Genomic DNA, 16,894 nt, shown 5'->3' with positions numbered 1-16,894 from the left:
ATAAAAGTCTCAAGTAAGGGAGGCTGGTTCAAAGGTTACTGTGATACAATAAGGAATTCCAAGTAATTATGGTAGGGTTCAAAAAGTGATGAGTATCTCTCCTAACCTTCCTCGAGATACCTGATTTAATTGAAAAGAAGAAAGGTAAAATTATTTTTACCAATTGAAAATCAGTGAAAAAAATTGAATTGCTGATCTATTAACTGATGAGTCTCAAATATATTTATAATAGAAACAACACCTATGCTGGGCATTGGTGGCACACACCTTTAATCCCAGCACTCGGGAGGCAGAGGTAGGTGGATCTCTGTCAGTTTGAGACCAGCCTGGTCTACAGAGCCAGTTCCAGGACAGCCTCCAAAACAATACAGAGAAACCCTGTCTCGAAAAAACCAAGGGGAAAAAAAAAAGAAAGAAAGTAACAACACCCACTGAAAATCTATCTACAAAATAAGTAGTTACATACCAATAATTTTAATTTACTCAAGGACTCTACATTTTAAAAAGGTAACCCCACATTATCAAAGGGATACCAATATTTTGAGACCCAAAAAAATCCATTTTAGAATATTTTAGTGCTGGAGAGATTTTTCATTGTTAAAGCACTTGTTTGTAAGCTTGTGAACCCACATTGGATTCCCAAGTAACCACAGGAAAGTATGTTCCTATAATCCCAGTACCAAAGAAGCAAAGACAGGAAGATTCTTGGGGCTTTGCTTGCTAGGATGACTACAGGAATCAGTCAATTTAAAAATTCTTTGTCTCAAAAAATAAGGTGGTACCAGTTAATTCCAGCACTGGGGAAGCAGAGGCAGGCAGTTCTCTTTGAGCTCAAGGCTAGCCTGGTCTATACAGTAAGTTCCAGGAAAGCCAGAGCTACATAGTAAGATCCTACTTCAAACAAACAAACAAACAACAACCATAAAAATAAGTTGGAGAATGAGTGAGGAAGATACGCAATGTCAATCTCTGGTTTCTGAGTGTATGTCACACACACACACATACACACACACACACACACACACACACACACACTCTCTCTCTCGCACACACGTACGTACATAATTCTTTTATGCTTAATTTCAGTTACATTACCTGTTTTCAATGATGAGGTAGTGAAAGATAGCAGCAGTTTCTTTTGGCTGCATGTGTATGAGAGGTAACAAAGCTACTATGACATGACTGAGCAGGGGGCCCAGGTAAGCATGATCCAGGCAACGAACAAAGCAGTCCCACGCTCTAAGTGAAAAACAAAAATTAATTCAAAGTATTTTTTATTTGTAAAGTAGCATCAATTAGTTGTTAGCTGAATGATGATATATACATACAAGAGATTAAAGTAGTCTTTGATTAAAAAGATCAATGTGCACACACACTCACGAAGTGATCTCTATATTAAGTCAAACAAAACTTAAAAACACCAACTATAACAATATGGTGGCTCACAACTATCTGTAATGAGAAGTTTAGGTACATTAAGAATATATTTTCAAAAGAAAAAAAAAGAATATATTTTCAGTCTCAGAATGATGGGGAGTGCCTATAATTTCAATACCTTGGAGGCTGCGGTAGGAGGACTTTTGAGTTCTGGGACAGCTTGGGTCACACAGCAAGACAATGTCTCAAAAACACAAAATAATATATTCCAATTTGCGATATTTTCAACTTACAGTGTGCTTTTCAAGATGTCATAATCTCTCCACACTCCTGCAAATAAAGAATTAGCTATGCTTTTAAAGAGGGCTAACTGGGCCCCATGGTGTATGCCTGTTATCCCACTTGAGAAGTAATCACTATCTACATATCATGTTGAATTTGAGGCCAGCCTGGGTTACATGATAACCTGCTTAAAACAAACAAATAAATGACAGGTATATTGGTACAGGCCTGTAATTCCAGAAATCAGGAGCCTTTAGGTAATAGTATGGCCACAAGAAACAAAAACACAGATGTGGTGGCACATACTTATAACTCCAGCTCTGCCCCCACAGAAAGTTCCAGGCTAGCCTAGGAACTACAGCAGATGAAAGAGGCAGGTGAAGAACTATGCTAGCTGGTTTTATGTCAACTTGATACAAGCTAGAGTTATTTGGGAAGAGGGAATCACAATTGAGAAAATGTTCCCAGGACATCAGTCTGTAGAGAAGCCTGTAGTACATTTTCTTGATGATTGTTATGGGTAGGCCCATCCCAAATGTGATGGTACCACCCCTGGGTAAGTGGTTCTAGATAGTATAAGAAAGTATACTGGGCAAGCTATAAGAAGCAATCCAATAAGCAGTATGCCTTAATGACTTCTCTGTCAGTTTCCACCTCCAGGTTCCTGAGTTGCTTGAGTCCCAGCCTTGATGTTACTCACTGATAGACTATAACCTGACAATTAAAAGCTGAAATAAACCCTTGTTGTTTTATTACAGCAATACAAATCCTAACAAAGATAGAAAATGGTACCAGAATCATGGTGTGAATCATTGCTGTGGCAGACTTGACCACTGTGTTTTTGGGAGGACTGTAGTGCCATTTGGGCTGGAAAAGTCACTGAGTACTCAGAGTGCAGGGGGCTGTCCTGTGGGAGCTTGGAAGGTAAGTATGTTGAGAACAGTGCAGATGAAGGAAGCCTGGCTTATATAGCTTCAGATGGATTCAAAGACTCTGCTGAAGTTGTTTGATATTCTGAATTAAGAATCTATAGTTCTGGCCAGCTGGGGCTGAAGAATCAGCTATAATTAAGAAGAGACCAGCACCTCTGAAGTGAAATCATTATTTAGCAGGCACAACTGATTCTGTTAGCTGGAGCTGAGAAATTATTAAATAAAAAGATTGGCTTTTTTTTTTTTTTTGGTTTTTCGAGACATTGTTTTGGAAGCTGTCCTGGAACTTGCTCTGTAGACCAGGCTGGCCTCGAACTCACAGAGCTCCACCTGCCTCTGCCTCCCGAGTGCCTGGATTAAAGGCGTGAGCCACTAAGGATTAGCATTCTTGAAGATCACAAATCTTGAATTATTTTCTCAGGGCCAGCATACAGAACCTGTGGCCCAAAGGGGCAAAGGCTGCATCTCATGCTAGCAACTGAACTTGGTAGTGCAAGTTACCCACAAGGTACTGGTTTTGAAGGAATAAAGGTGTCATAGGAGAGTAGCTGAGGCTTGGCACCATGTGGCAAGGCTAGGATTTCTGAAGAGAGCCCACTAGTGAAAGTGCAGCCCAGATGCAGCAGAGACCCCAGCATTTTAGAGATGTCAGTAACATGGACAAGTATGAGGACAGCAGCAGCTGTGAAGTGGAGCCAACCTGATCCCAGAATGACACAGCCAGAGGAGGACTGTCCAAAGCCTTTGGTGCACAGAAGAGCCTGAGTTAATTCTAGAAATACAAGAAAACATATCAACTAAGACAGTCATTTACCTGCAACATAACTCAGGAAAATCATCTTTGAATCTAAGGCCAGTTCTCAGTGTGGTCATCATTTTTACTCTCACAGAACTAACATGTTTAGGTCCCATCAACTTCATCAAAGACATCAAACTATTCAAAGCCTACAAAGAAAATAGTGGTTAAAAACAGAACTTATAAGCAAGATGTTAGAAGCAGACAAGTGTAGAAGTGTCATGATATCAACATGCATAACACAGAAGGTCTAATAAGTGCTGGCCAGTTTATTTTTGTCAACTTACAAACTGAAAAACACAAGTTGCATTATTTTTGTTGCCATTGAAAGTGTTTTGCTAGTTTGCTCCAGTGATTCTCTAAAACAATAAATCTTGATGATACATTTTAATTTCCTTCAAAGATGTCTCACACCACTAATGTAAATTCAGATAAAGATTGAACTTACAGTTATTTATAAAATAATTTAAACAGAATGCTTCATAATAAACAATAATGGTTTTAATGATAATAAATTCAAGATTTCTGAATTTAACGCAACAAAAAAAACTGCTGGATATACTTAGAACAGAAACAGAATGAATTGCATTAATAATTGTTCTAATGAACATGAAGTCTCTGGTTAATCTTATGCATGTACTTAGAAGTTACTACCCCTGTGTTGAAATACTATGTTCAAAAGCAACTTGGGGAGAAAAGGATTTACTTGGTTTATGCTTCCCATATCACTGTTCCATTGAAGGAAGTCAGGACAGTAACTCAAACAGGGCAGGAACTTGAAGGCAGGAGCTGATGCAGAGGCCATGGAGGGGTGCTGCTTACTGACTTACTCCCCATGACTTGCTCAGTGTGCTGTCTTATAGAACCCAGGACCACAAAGCCCCAGGGCTGGCCCTACCCACAATGGGCTGGGCCGTCCCTCATGGATCACTAATTAAGAAAATGACCTACAGGTTTGTCTACAGCCCTATCTTTTGAAGCTATTTTCTAAATTGAGGCTCTTTCCTCTCCAATGACCCTTTGTGTCAAGTTGACATAAAACTAGCCAGCATATGTACCAAAACATGGAAGCTCTTTAAGGCTTATAACATAAATTTCACTTTCCTAGACTTAAAGTCATTCATTCTCTCATTTGGCATAAATGTTTCAGGAGTCATAGAGATGTAATAAAAGTTATTGAAAATGTATTAGTTAACACTGAAATAAAAGGTACTGACTTAGAATTTGTAACTAAATTTTTCTATATGTCTTACATGGATCCTTAAAGTTATCAGAAGGGAAATGCATACTAAAATTTCTGGGCCAGCAAGACGACTCTCAAAGCAAGCCTGACATATAATGGAAGAAAGTCTGCATATTGGCCTCTGACCTCTACATGGGCGCTGCTGCAAACTCATGCTAAGATACATTCATATAAAAATAGAAATACCAACATCAGACCCAGGTGAACCATAAAATTCAATTATACAACTGATGTTCAAGCTCTCAGTTTTCCACTGGGCTGGATATCATGATGGCATGGGCCTGCAGTCATTAGTATTATTACCTAACAAGTACAAAGCGAGTTGAGCAAGTAGGCTGTAATAAACCCAGCACATAGGAGGCTGAAGCAGGAAGACTACCAAAGTTCAAAGGTACCCTGAGCTAGAACAACAAAAGTATAAAGTTAGCCTGGGTGAATCTGACCAAAGATACTGATTCTGAAATCGTCTTTGAATCTAGAATCAAGTTATGGCTGAAGTTACATTATCTTTGCATATTTAGTTATAGAGCCAAAAAATTCTTTAGGCCAGCTTGAGTTGGGTTTCCTATTTGTCATTAGCGAAAGAGCTACAAGTGGTACAAATTCTATTTTTACAATGTCTAAAGAACAAATATATGATATTCAGTCACAAATATTAAATGTTTGGTTGCTTCTCTTTTTTGACAATTTCATACTCCGCTAAAGCTTGTTTAGAACTCATATGTAGACAAGGCTGGTATCAAACTCCCAGCCATCCTTTCAGCCTCAGTCTTGCACATGCTGAAATTACAGGTGTGAGCTACCACACCCAGATTGTCCAGCGCCTTTTTATATTTGAATGTTTTTAACTAGAAGCAGAACTTATGTTCCCTAAATATTCAGTATGAATTTTATTCTGGACCCTTAGAATTCAAATACTACTTACCATTTTCTTATCTTCAATGCCAACACTGGAGCTCAGTAACTGCATATTAAAAAAGGCCAGAATGCCCAACAATTTTGGTTGCAAATAATCAGCCTATGGATTTAAAGAAAAGATATTATATGTAAGTGTCTCTCTTCTTTCTGTCTGAACTGGAGATTTATTACAGAACTTCTAGTGGGCAGCTTTCTACCACTATATCAGGCAGGAAAAAATGACAAGAAAGAGAGCTAGTGATGAGTGGTAACTGACATATGTTCCAAGGTAGCATGGCTTAATGCTGACTGAGGCATCTGATTCAGGCTACCTTAGAATTACAGTCACAGATAAGTGCAGAAGAGGGTTAGGTATCTATCCTACATGTCTCTCTAGTATAGAAACTCTTACCAAGCAAAGAAACTTACCTTTTGGTTTGTGAACTTTTTTTTTTAGTCATCATTAATTTTTTTTGATTAGTAAAGTACTGGGTTTAATCACATCATCTCTATACTATACTATCTCTATAATTCCCTATCCTATTTTCTTAAATAAAATGTAGATATAGGTGTCACTCAAATCTACATAAATATTCTAACTTTAAAGTTCCTGGCATCCAGACAAATAGTCCTTTAGTATGTATATCTGCCATTTTCCCCAAAAACACGGCAAATTAGAGGAGACACTAAATAAGTCTACACATAAAGATGGTTGTGGTAAGTGCTGTAAGAAAATAAACATGAGCATGTGATAGGAACTAGAAAAATGAATTTAGTTGGGGTGATAAGGAAACTTTGAAGAGCATCCAAGAAATTATTATTTTAGGTACAGAGATCATCTAAAGCCAACAGCTACAAATCTGGAAATTTGTCATTTTAGAAAACAAAGCAAATAGAGCTAAAGCAGTGAAAGGAAGAGTTTAGCAATAGGAGGGTAGAAAGGCACACTGTCGAATATGGTCTTACAGATTTAACATGAAGAGCTTATACATTATTTTCAGGTTTTGGCTGAAGCAATGGGTAGATAATGGTACAAAATACCATTGCCCAAAGTAGGGAAGATTAGGGAAAACAAGTCAGGGAAGAATAATAAAGATATCTTTGAGGTCTGAGGTTACAAATAGATAGCTCATTGTAAGGTAGTTGCTGTGTTGGATGACAACCCTACACAGGCTAAGGTCAACTGAAAGGAGGGAATCTCAATTTCCATCAGATTGTGCTGTAAGCAAGCAGGTAGGGTATTTTCTTAATTAGAGATTGATGGGGGAGGACCCAGCCCATTGTGGGTGGAGCCACCCTTGGGCTGGTGGTCCTGGGTTCTATAAGAAGGCAGGTTGAACAAGCCACGGGAAGCAAACAAGTAAGCAACATTCCTTCATGGCCTCTGCATCAGCTTCTGTCTCCAGGTTCCTGCCCTCCTTGAATTCCTGTCCTGATTAACTATGATGATGAACTATGATGTGGAAGCCTGAGTCAAACAAACCCTTTCCTCCCCAAGTTTCTTTGTTCATCACAGCAGTAGTAACCCTAAGATACGTGTACAAAACTCTAGGCTTGATCCCTGGTACTGCAAACTGGGTTCTTTAAAATTTCCTTTTAGAACTAGCACTATTCACTGAATATATTTTCAGATAAACACTTGTGTGCACACCATCTATTTCCTCCTCTGATCCAACCTATATAAACCCCAAATTCACAATCTAAAAGTCTGAATTGAAACATAAACAATGGAATCATCAAAATCATCCCATCAAAGGGATCAAAATGAGATCACCATGATAGGACAAAAATCAACTACACTATTTCAAATCATTGCAACATGAAAAGACAGAGAAAAGAGAAAGCTGGATGTATTGGCACAGACTTGTAATCCCAGAACTCAGGAATCAGAGGCAGAAAGATAAGAGGTTCAAAGCCATTCTCAACTACATAGGGAATTTGAGGCAAGCCTGGATTTTAAGAGACCCTGTCTCAGAACTAACAAGCAAGCAAACAACAAAAGGAAAAAATGTAGAAAAGGAAAACACATCTTTCCTTTACTCCAACACTGGGTTTAATTTAGCTTGCTTTGTCAAGGATTAGTTGTAAGAAGAAACAAGATGAGAGGAAAGTTGTAAATATATTCTAATGCATATTTAGCAATTACAGAAGAGAAATAAACCTTACTTATTTAGTGAAAAAATAAATCATGCCAGGTGTGCTGATGCATTCCTTTAATCCCAACACTAGTAGGCAGATCTCTGAGAGTTTGAGGTCAGTCAGGTCTACTAAGTGAGTTCTAGGTCAGCCAGGGATATATATTGAGACCTCTTAAAAAAGGGGGGAGGGTGCTTAGAAAAAGAAAAAATCCCCAAGAATCACCTGGAAATCCACATTTTTCAAAGATATATATGCAGTTAACATCTGTAACCATAAAAGAAAACTCCCAATTAAAATGTAAAAGAAACACCTATACTTGGAAAATGGGGTAAGAAGTTTCCTTGGCTTTTTAAGTAAGCTACAAAAACAGGAGAAAAACAAACCAAACATCATGTGCCTTACCATCAGTTCAGGTGATGTAATATCTCGTGGTCCCTGATATGGATCATCACTAGATGCAAATGAGGCAAGTATCGACAAACCATTGAAAACTTGTTGATAATGTTCTCCAATACGTAGTAATAATTCATTGTGCAATCCCTGAAAATCCTGTCTTAACAAACTCCCCAGCTCAATTTCTGTTTCATTCTAAAGATATTTAAAAAAAATTTCTCATATTAGCATCTAAAAATAAGTACACTGATTTTTAACATGTTATTAATAAATCAAGAGCTCTAGGTCAAATGGCATAGCTTACTAATAGAATTAAGAAAAGATAATGGCAAAGAATTGTAATCTTGTTCTCTCCTGATAGGTATCAAATAGGCTGTTCGCAATGAAGAAAAGTGATCGGACAGTAATTTTGCAATAAAATGTGAAAAAGTTTTATGTTTGCCTACAGGTTTTTCACACCAGCAACACAGTATTTACAGATGCATAGACACTGGGAGCAAGGACAGTGTTATTCAGCAGGTTTTTGGTCATAATGCTGGATTTTTTTTTTTTTTAGGTTGTCCTGTGATTTAGAAAAGTTACCTAATCTCACTGCCTTAGTTCCATCATCTGTAAAACAAAACGCTGGTTGAATATTTCTAATTAAAACCCAAATATCAATCCTTTTGAACACTATCATGATACCAGAAACAGAAAATTTCATAACTGACTTGAATTGTAGGTTACAGTCAAAATGCAGGCACACTGAAAATTATTATTATTACTATTATTATTTTTACTGATTTTTGAGACAGGATTTCTCTGTGTAACAGCCTTAGCTGTCCTAGAACTCACTTTATAGACCAGGCTGGCCTTGAACTCATAGATATCCACTAGCCTCTGCCTCCCAGGTGCTGGGATTAAATTCGTGTGACACCACACACAGCTGGACTATATGCTTAAGATGCGTGTGAAATATGAATGAATTCTGTGTTTAGACTTTGGTTTCATTCTCACGATATCTCATTATGTATATGCAAATATTTCAAAATGCAAAAGAGAAAAGAAAAATCTGAAATCTAGTATCAAGCATTGTGTACAGGAGATAAGCTGTACTACCTCTATCTTGTCAAATAACTGAAATGACCTAGATAGTATGTAGACAGAGAAGTTTCTGACATATAGCATGTAATCCATAAATATTATCATTCTGTCTCTATAACACACATTTTAAAAAAACCATTAATCGTCATTGGTTCTCAAGTGAAAAGAGATCTGCTATCCTCTTAAAGAAAAATAAAATTAAGGTCTTCTATTTCTATAGTCTTATATTCCTCAAAGACACTGTTGTCGGTGTAAAATCAAAAAGAAGCCCACGCTATAATTTTATACTTAAAAACTAGCAAGACATGCAAACCTAACAGCCTAAATCCATAATGAAATGAGAGAATAAAATCTCAAAAGTTGTTCTCTGATCCACACATGCACAATGGCCCATAGGCACCCATGTACTGTCTCTCTCTCTCGCTCTTCTCCACACACACACACACACACACACACACACACACACACACACACACACACACACACAAATATTAAGATTCATATTCTTTTCATGCCTATATTGTTTTACCTATATGCATATATATGCACATGGGTGCTTGGTGCCACAGAGGTCAAAAGAGGGCATCGGACCCAGGACCTGGAGTTACAGGAAGATAAGATCTGCTATGTGAGTGTTGGGAACTGAACCCAGGTCTTCTGCTTGAACAAGAGCCATTTCTTCAGACTCATCAAATTATTAACAATTTAAAAAGTAGGACGAGCCAGGCGTTGGTGGCGCGTGCCTTTAATCCCAGCACAGGGGTGGCAGAGGCAGGCGGATCTCTGTGAGTTCGAGGCCAGCCTGGTCTACAGAGCAAGTTCCAGGACAGCCTCCAAAACAATACAGAGAAACTCTGTCTCAAAAAAAAAAAAAAAAAAAAAAGTAGGAAGAATTATAATCAGAGTAGCAAGTAACTAAACCAAACACAGGCATACAGTTAAAGGTAGTTGTCTCTTTTTATAATTACTTGCACATTATCAGCTCTTAGCTCTTATAACTGTAATCTGTACAAAATGATAAAATTATATAAGAATCTCATCCATGAAAGGATGACTATTCTATTCCATTATGGTAAATGATCAGAGAAAATATCAAAAGAACAATTCTATTTAGAATCCTCCCAAGACAATGATTATTTAACACAACAATATTTGTACATATTCTTATAGTATAAACTGTAAATTGCTCTCTGCCCTCCTACATTACAATGTTATAATAGTTTTTCCAATAATGTTAACTTAAATAAAAGAGTAAAACACAAACAAATATTCAAATACCTTCAGATAATGAAGGGCACGTTCCAATTCATCTTTGGTACAAGAACAAACCAAATGAGAAAAAATATATTTGAAGTTATTTATTAAAATCTCTCGACGATTGACATTTAATTGTTTTCCTAAAGTCCGAATGAGAGCAGATGCCGCAGGGCTTGCTTTAGCAGCAAGATCCGGCAGTAGAACTTGCAATGTCCTCTGAAAAACAGCACAATAGTTATTATCACAAAGTACATTTGTCTGGGTGATAAACTGTTCAAATAAGCTGTCTGCAAAAAACATTCTTTAATGCCACATGAAGTCATGCATGAATTCATACTTGTATTCAGCTTTGCCATTTACTCACTTGACTACAATACACTGTTATTACATGATCTGGGCTCTATATATACAGCAATGAACAAAACAGGCAAGGTACCAATGGCATAGAGCTTCTATCATATGCATTAAGAGACAGGGAACAATAAGGAAATATAAAAATAATGAAGATTGGATTCATCCTTATTCCTATTACATTGTATGCTAACTCAAAAGAAGTAAATTTCTCGTGAATGTGCTTTAAAATATATGCACAACCTAAAGTAAAAATCTTAAATCTAATGTATCTTTTCCTGCATTTGGAGAATAAGCATGTAGAGAACAGCCATAAATGCAAACCTAAAGAATTTTTTAGATTACAGAATTGATGCTGCAACATTACAGAAAACAGTTAAATACAACTAACATCCAATACTGCAACAAATCTTCTTTCATGTTTCATCAATTTCTTTTAAGTTCTAACTCATTAAATTCACACAAAACCCAAAGATAAAATAGTTATGATTTTGTTTATTTATTCTACATGTACCCAAAGAATACTACTACATGTAAGTCATTATTCTAAACATGGGATATGACAATGAACAAGATTCAGCCCTTGCCTGATGGGTGTGACATTCTGCCACTCAAGAGACTGAGGTAGTAGGGTAGCACATTTGAGGACAGCCTGTGCTATAGAATGAAACTGTGTCCAAAAAAGAAAGAAAACAAACAAAATAACAAATAAATAGGTTTGTCTTCATTGACATACCTTATGTTACTCCTATTTAGGTTAAGATGGCTACATAAAATGGCTTAAATATCAACATTTAGTTTCTTCTCAGAGTTTTATTTTGCTAATGGGTAATGTTGCAAACAATATTTGTGGTTTTTGATGGAATTAATGAGTAATGAAGTATGAATACCCTTGTAGTTCTTATACCATCCCACTTTCTTTGTATATATAACCAATTTATAAGCAATTTAAGTTTGTTAAAATAATACTGTAGGGGAAAGCTCTGTATGAACTGATACCACAATTTATTAAGAATAACAGTAAGTCTGACTTAGGGGCAAAAATGAAAAGATAATATGCTCCATCATCCTTTAAATCTTAGCACTAATGATTTCACAGGTTTCCTAAGCCATCACATGCTTCAAAGTCTGACATCTGAATTCATAGCAGGGCATACCACTAATTCTGTATTTTATAATTCAACTTCATTATTTATTTATTTATTTGTTTGTTTGTTTGTTTGTTTGTTTGTTTTTTGAGATAGGGTTTCTCTGTGTAGCTTTGGAGCCTATCCTGGCACTCGTTCTGTAGATCAGGCTGGCCTCGAACTCATAGGGACCTGCCTGCCTCTGCCTCCCAAATGCTGGGATTAAAGGCGTGCGCCACCAACACCTGGCTTATAATTCATCTTCTTAAGGGTAAATATTAGCTTTTCCATAACCATTGGAATCCAAGATGGTACTGAAAACATAAAGACTCAAATAGTTAACCTGAATATAGTATCACTGAATATGACACATAGAACAGTAAATACAGATACACATAAATTTAAGTTTTACTGTGTAAGCAAATAATCTCATCAAAGTAAAAATAAATATACAATTTAGGGGCCGGGAGATTGTTCAGGTGGTAAAGAGCATGCTGCCCAAGCATGAAGACCTGAGTTCAATGCCCCCAAAAATGCTGGGCATGGTGACACAAGCTTATAATCCCAGTGCTATGGAATCAGAGACAGGAAGATGTCAAAGGCGCTGCCCCGCCATTCAAGTTTATCTGGCAAACTCTGGGGCATTGTGATAGATTCTGTCCTCCACACTCACCTCCAAAAAAGTGATGGACAGGGCCTGAGCAACAATGTTGTTCTCTGACCTACACATGCATGCATGCAATCATGCACATATCCACGTACACAAAGATTATGGTCCTAAATGTACTTGTAAGGTTTTCTTTACAAACAAAAAAATGAAATATTTAATTGAAAATTTCAAATAAGTCAACTATACACACATATTGCAACTTACAGTTAGGAAACGATTAAGATCAGGAAAGTCAAAAACATTGGCAATTTCTGACAAGGTATTTAGAGCCATTTCTCTGTGGTGAGCTACATCTTGTTTTCGCATCTCAGCAGTCTGGCAAGGAGTACCTGGGAGTGCTGTCATCTGACTGGAGTGGAGAGATTCCACCAAAAACTAAAGCAAAAACATTTTTCTTAGTTTTCAAACAAGGAAGGAATTCTAACTAGCCCCACCTTCCTGCCCTCCAACTAATATTTTTTAAACTAGCATAAAGAGTAGTATCAATTTCTATGCTGCCAGAGTTAGACTCATTCAATTCTTGTAAACAATGAGATGAATTTTGTCCTAATCTCCATTTTACAGAAAAGCAACCAGACTTTGTTAAGAAACTTTAATATCATGCTAAGGATTATATCACAAATACAGGGTAAAACCAGTATTTTAACATGATCTAATTTTTCAGTCACTGATTAATATACTTTTCTGAAAACAAAGTGTCATGTTTATAATATCAACATATAAAAGTTTATCATCACTAAAAAGGATAAAAACTGATGACAGCTGAAAGCTTATCAAGAATATAATAATTTAACAAATTATTATAGATTATATTCCTTTTCATTTATAACCCATGTTTTCAGACCAAATTACTTCAATACAAATGGTAACAATTCAGTTCTAAATAAATATAATTTTAAAAATAATTTTTTAAAACAAGTAAAATAAGACTTGCACGCATGTTGTTTGTCTTAAGACCAGTCTGTTCGAAATCCTGGACTTAAGAGACCACACCATCGCAGCCTTCCAAGTGAAATAATGGAGAGTGCCAGCACACACACTACTTTGCCTGGTTCCCACTGCTATTGTCCACTGAAAGGTTGAATGCTGGCTTTCACCTGACAAATGGGTTTCTTGTATTGGCTGAAAAAATTTTGCAGTTTAACACTTTTAGCTGCAACTAGTGCTCGAATCTCTGTGTACGCCGCTCCAGAGACAGACGCTGACTTAGACAACAAGCAATGCAGTAAGTGTAAGAGTGCAAAGGGTATCAAATCCCCTTTTGCTGCCCTGAAAATAAAAAAAAAAGGTATACATAAGATCCACAAATAAATATATGCTGAATCATAGTTTCCTATGATATACATATCACCATTTACTCTTTTTTTCCCCAGGGTTAAAGAATGAACCCAGGCTTTTGTGTACAGCAGGCAAGTATTCTACCACTGAACTACATCTCCAGCCCTCACTGTCTCTAATGCTAGGCAAATAAAACAGTGACAAAATAAGTAAGTTTCATTCAAACCCTGCCAAACATACCTTCCAATGTCTCCTGTTGTAAGAATCAAGGTATCCTTCAGTTCGTTATTTCTTGATATTTGGGCATGTGTATATGCTTCCTTCATTCTTAAAACAAAAAGCTAGAAAAGCAAAATTTATTGATCAGAAAAGCTCTAGAGCTAGGTTTATAAAAATCTGTATGTTTTAATTTAAAATTTAATTTAAAAATTCCAACCTCTTTTATGAATCCATCTTCAGAGTTCAAAGATTCCAAAATATACTTAATATTTCCACTAAAAGCAACTCTCACATCCTTGTCTGGATCCTCCATTAAATTTAATAAAGTCCCAAGAACTGCTTTAACCTCTGTTTCATCTTCTTGAAAATCAAGATGCTTACAAAGATGATGCAGATTGTCTATGAAAGCTAAAGTGAGACAGTATATATCTTTTAATTTGACACATCATATATCACAGTTGTACTTAAAAATGTCAGCAAATAGGATACGGAAAACAATCCCATGTTGCCTTATATATCAATGTCTAGGCATACATAGCACATATAATCTAAGGAAATTAGAACTTATTAATTGATCCATTTTTGTTTAGTTTTTGTTATTTGTTTTGAGACAGTTCTCACTGGGAAACCTGACTGGCTGGCCTAGAACTCACCCTGAAGACCAGGCTGGCCCTGGCCCTAAACACAGAGAGATCCACCTGCCTCTGCTGGAATTAAAAAGGCATGTGCCTCTACAACTAGTAAACTTACCAATTTAAACTACCTTATACTCAATAAAAGTAATGACTTAAATATAAATTCTAGAATCTAAGTTACCAAATTATCATTTTTAGGTTTTATAGACAATTGTCTCTTAGGCTTAAAAATAAACTTTAAAAATTCAACTAAGAAGGATCTTACACTTACTATCAATTTTATAGAACTTGGGGTTCCTAGAATCACTTAGCAACTATATGAAAGCTTGTGAATGAACTGCAACTTACTACTAAACACATGGATCTTCCAAATGTGTGAGGAAATCTCAACCCTCTAACAAACTCACCCCCAGTGTCACTGCAAAGAGTTTAAACCTAATTGACTACTCACCAAGTTTTACTGGACTAGGTGTTTTTTTTGCCAGCAAGAAAAGGAATGGCTTGCAGATAGAAGCTCGTACTTGAGAAGATGAGCATTCGCGCTGAGGAGTGGCTTTCAGGTTCTTACAGAACAGGTCCACATGTTCGACAAGAGGCTCTACTGAGGAACTTGTCAAATAAAACATGCCATGAAGAGTACAGACAAGCTGACCAAGGATAGAAGCAAATTCTTTTTTGACAATGTCAGAATCATCTTTGACTCTATCTCTGTGGAAAAAAGAAAAAGTACTAAATTTTCCTAGTAAATATTTTGGATTAGATTTCCTTAATTTGAGCCAAAGGGAAAGAAAAGATAAACTTAGAGGGAAAAATATAATTTTCAAGCTAAAAAGCACTATTTGCTTTATTTATTCTGCAATAATAACTTAGAGAGACACTCAGATTAATGGTTTATACAATCAAGCCATATATTCAAATTGAAGTCTTAATACATACATAAGCATCTGGGGAATTTGGTTACAAGAATTCTGCTGCTGCATTAAGATAAAAAATCCTTTAACACAACTAGCCCGGATTACTTCATGGGAGCTCTTTAGGGCCCAATTATAAACTGCTGTTCTCCACTCAAGGAATATTCTTCTTGGAAACAGTGTCAGAAGAAACACACATTGTGACTGTGCCTGTGGAGCTAAAAAGAATAAACTTTATTAAACAAGATTTCCTTTAAAACATTTGCTTATTATTTGGGGGGATAGGCAAATGTGCCAAAACTCTTGTATCGATGTCAGAATTGTGGGAGTCAGTTCTTTCAACAATACACATCCCAGGGATCAAACTTAGGACATCACATTCAGTGGGCAGGAGCCTCTATCCACTGAGCCACCTTGCCAATCATTAAGCAAAGTTTCTAAGACGTTACTTTTACATATGTGCAGGTGTGTGCCTGAGTGTATACATGCCTGTATATGTATGCTGTGAAATTAGCATTTAAAGTATATACACTATGTGATGTTCTCAGAAAATAAAGCAAGAACACTGGAAAATGTTTACTTACAATTCTGTTATGTAATTAGGGAAATACAAATTGAAAATCACATATATAGATGGAAAAACATTAAGAGAGTTATCTCACTGAATTTTTATCATTCTAAATAGCAAGATATTTTAAACCTGGTGATGTCATGTGCTGAACACAAGTCGCATACTCTGCTAGCAAGAATGTAAACTGGTGCATCTTTGGAGAGCAATACAACAGAACAGAATACAAGATGTCAAAACCCTACAGCCAAGTAATTTCACTCCCAGGCAACTGTCCTCAAATAGTGCTTTAACTAGTACACATATGAGTATCATGATCTTATTGAAAATTCAGATTCTCAATCAGTATATTCCAACAGAACATAATATACTCTATTCTGTTTTTAAATCTTGTTTCTTTATTTACTTTTATTGTATAAAAGTTTTGCCTTGCATGTATGTCTGTTTGCCACATGTGTGTCTGGTCTCTGTGGAGGTCACAAGGGAGTATCCTAGAACAGGAGTTACAGGCAGAAGATACTCTATAAGTCCCCACAAGCTTGCACTACTAGTCTATGAATAATACTTCAAAGATCAAGGCCTTGGGAAGATTTAATTAATAAAAAATATTCACAGACTTAAAACTGTCAACAACCAGAAGCAACTAAATTGTCCATCGATGCCATGATAATGTTTATCTTTTTAAAGACTTAGTTGTATTGTTTTAAATTATGAATTGAGGTGGGGGAGAGGGATT

At 36.4% G+C, this 16,894-nt stretch overlaps 1 protein-coding gene across 1 annotated transcript in view; it reads right to left on the bottom strand.

The window, feature by feature from the left end:
• Atr (ATR serine/threonine kinase) overlaps positions 1–16,894 on the bottom strand; it is a 97,553-nt gene that overhangs the window by 65,485 nt on the left and 15,174 nt on the right. The window contains exons 9-19 of the mRNA XM_040739930.1: positions 15,616–15,808; positions 15,131–15,387; positions 14,262–14,452; positions 14,066–14,166; positions 13,645–13,816; positions 12,752–12,922; positions 10,421–10,615; positions 8,069–8,254; positions 5,556–5,648; positions 3,406–3,536; positions 1,096–1,239 (exon numbers count right to left, since the gene is read on the bottom strand). Coding sequence (XP_040595864.1) covers positions 1,096–1,239; positions 3,406–3,536; positions 5,556–5,648; positions 8,069–8,254; positions 10,421–10,615; positions 12,752–12,922; positions 13,645–13,816; positions 14,066–14,166; positions 14,262–14,452; positions 15,131–15,387; positions 15,616–15,808 — 1,834 coding nt within the window. The remainder of the gene's footprint in view (positions 1–1,095; positions 1,240–3,405; positions 3,537–5,555; positions 5,649–8,068; positions 8,255–10,420; positions 10,616–12,751; positions 12,923–13,644; positions 13,817–14,065; positions 14,167–14,261; positions 14,453–15,130; positions 15,388–15,615; positions 15,809–16,894) is intronic.

This window comes from Mesocricetus auratus, unplaced genomic scaffold (assembly GCF_017639785.1).
Source record: "Mesocricetus auratus isolate SY011 unplaced genomic scaffold, BCM_Maur_2.0 Super-Scaffold_100691, whole genome shotgun sequence".
Lineage (NCBI taxonomy): Eukaryota > Metazoa > Chordata > Mammalia > Rodentia > Cricetidae > Mesocricetus > Mesocricetus auratus.
Note: the sequence above shows the minus strand (reverse complement) of the source record. Positions and strands in the feature narration are given on the sequence as shown.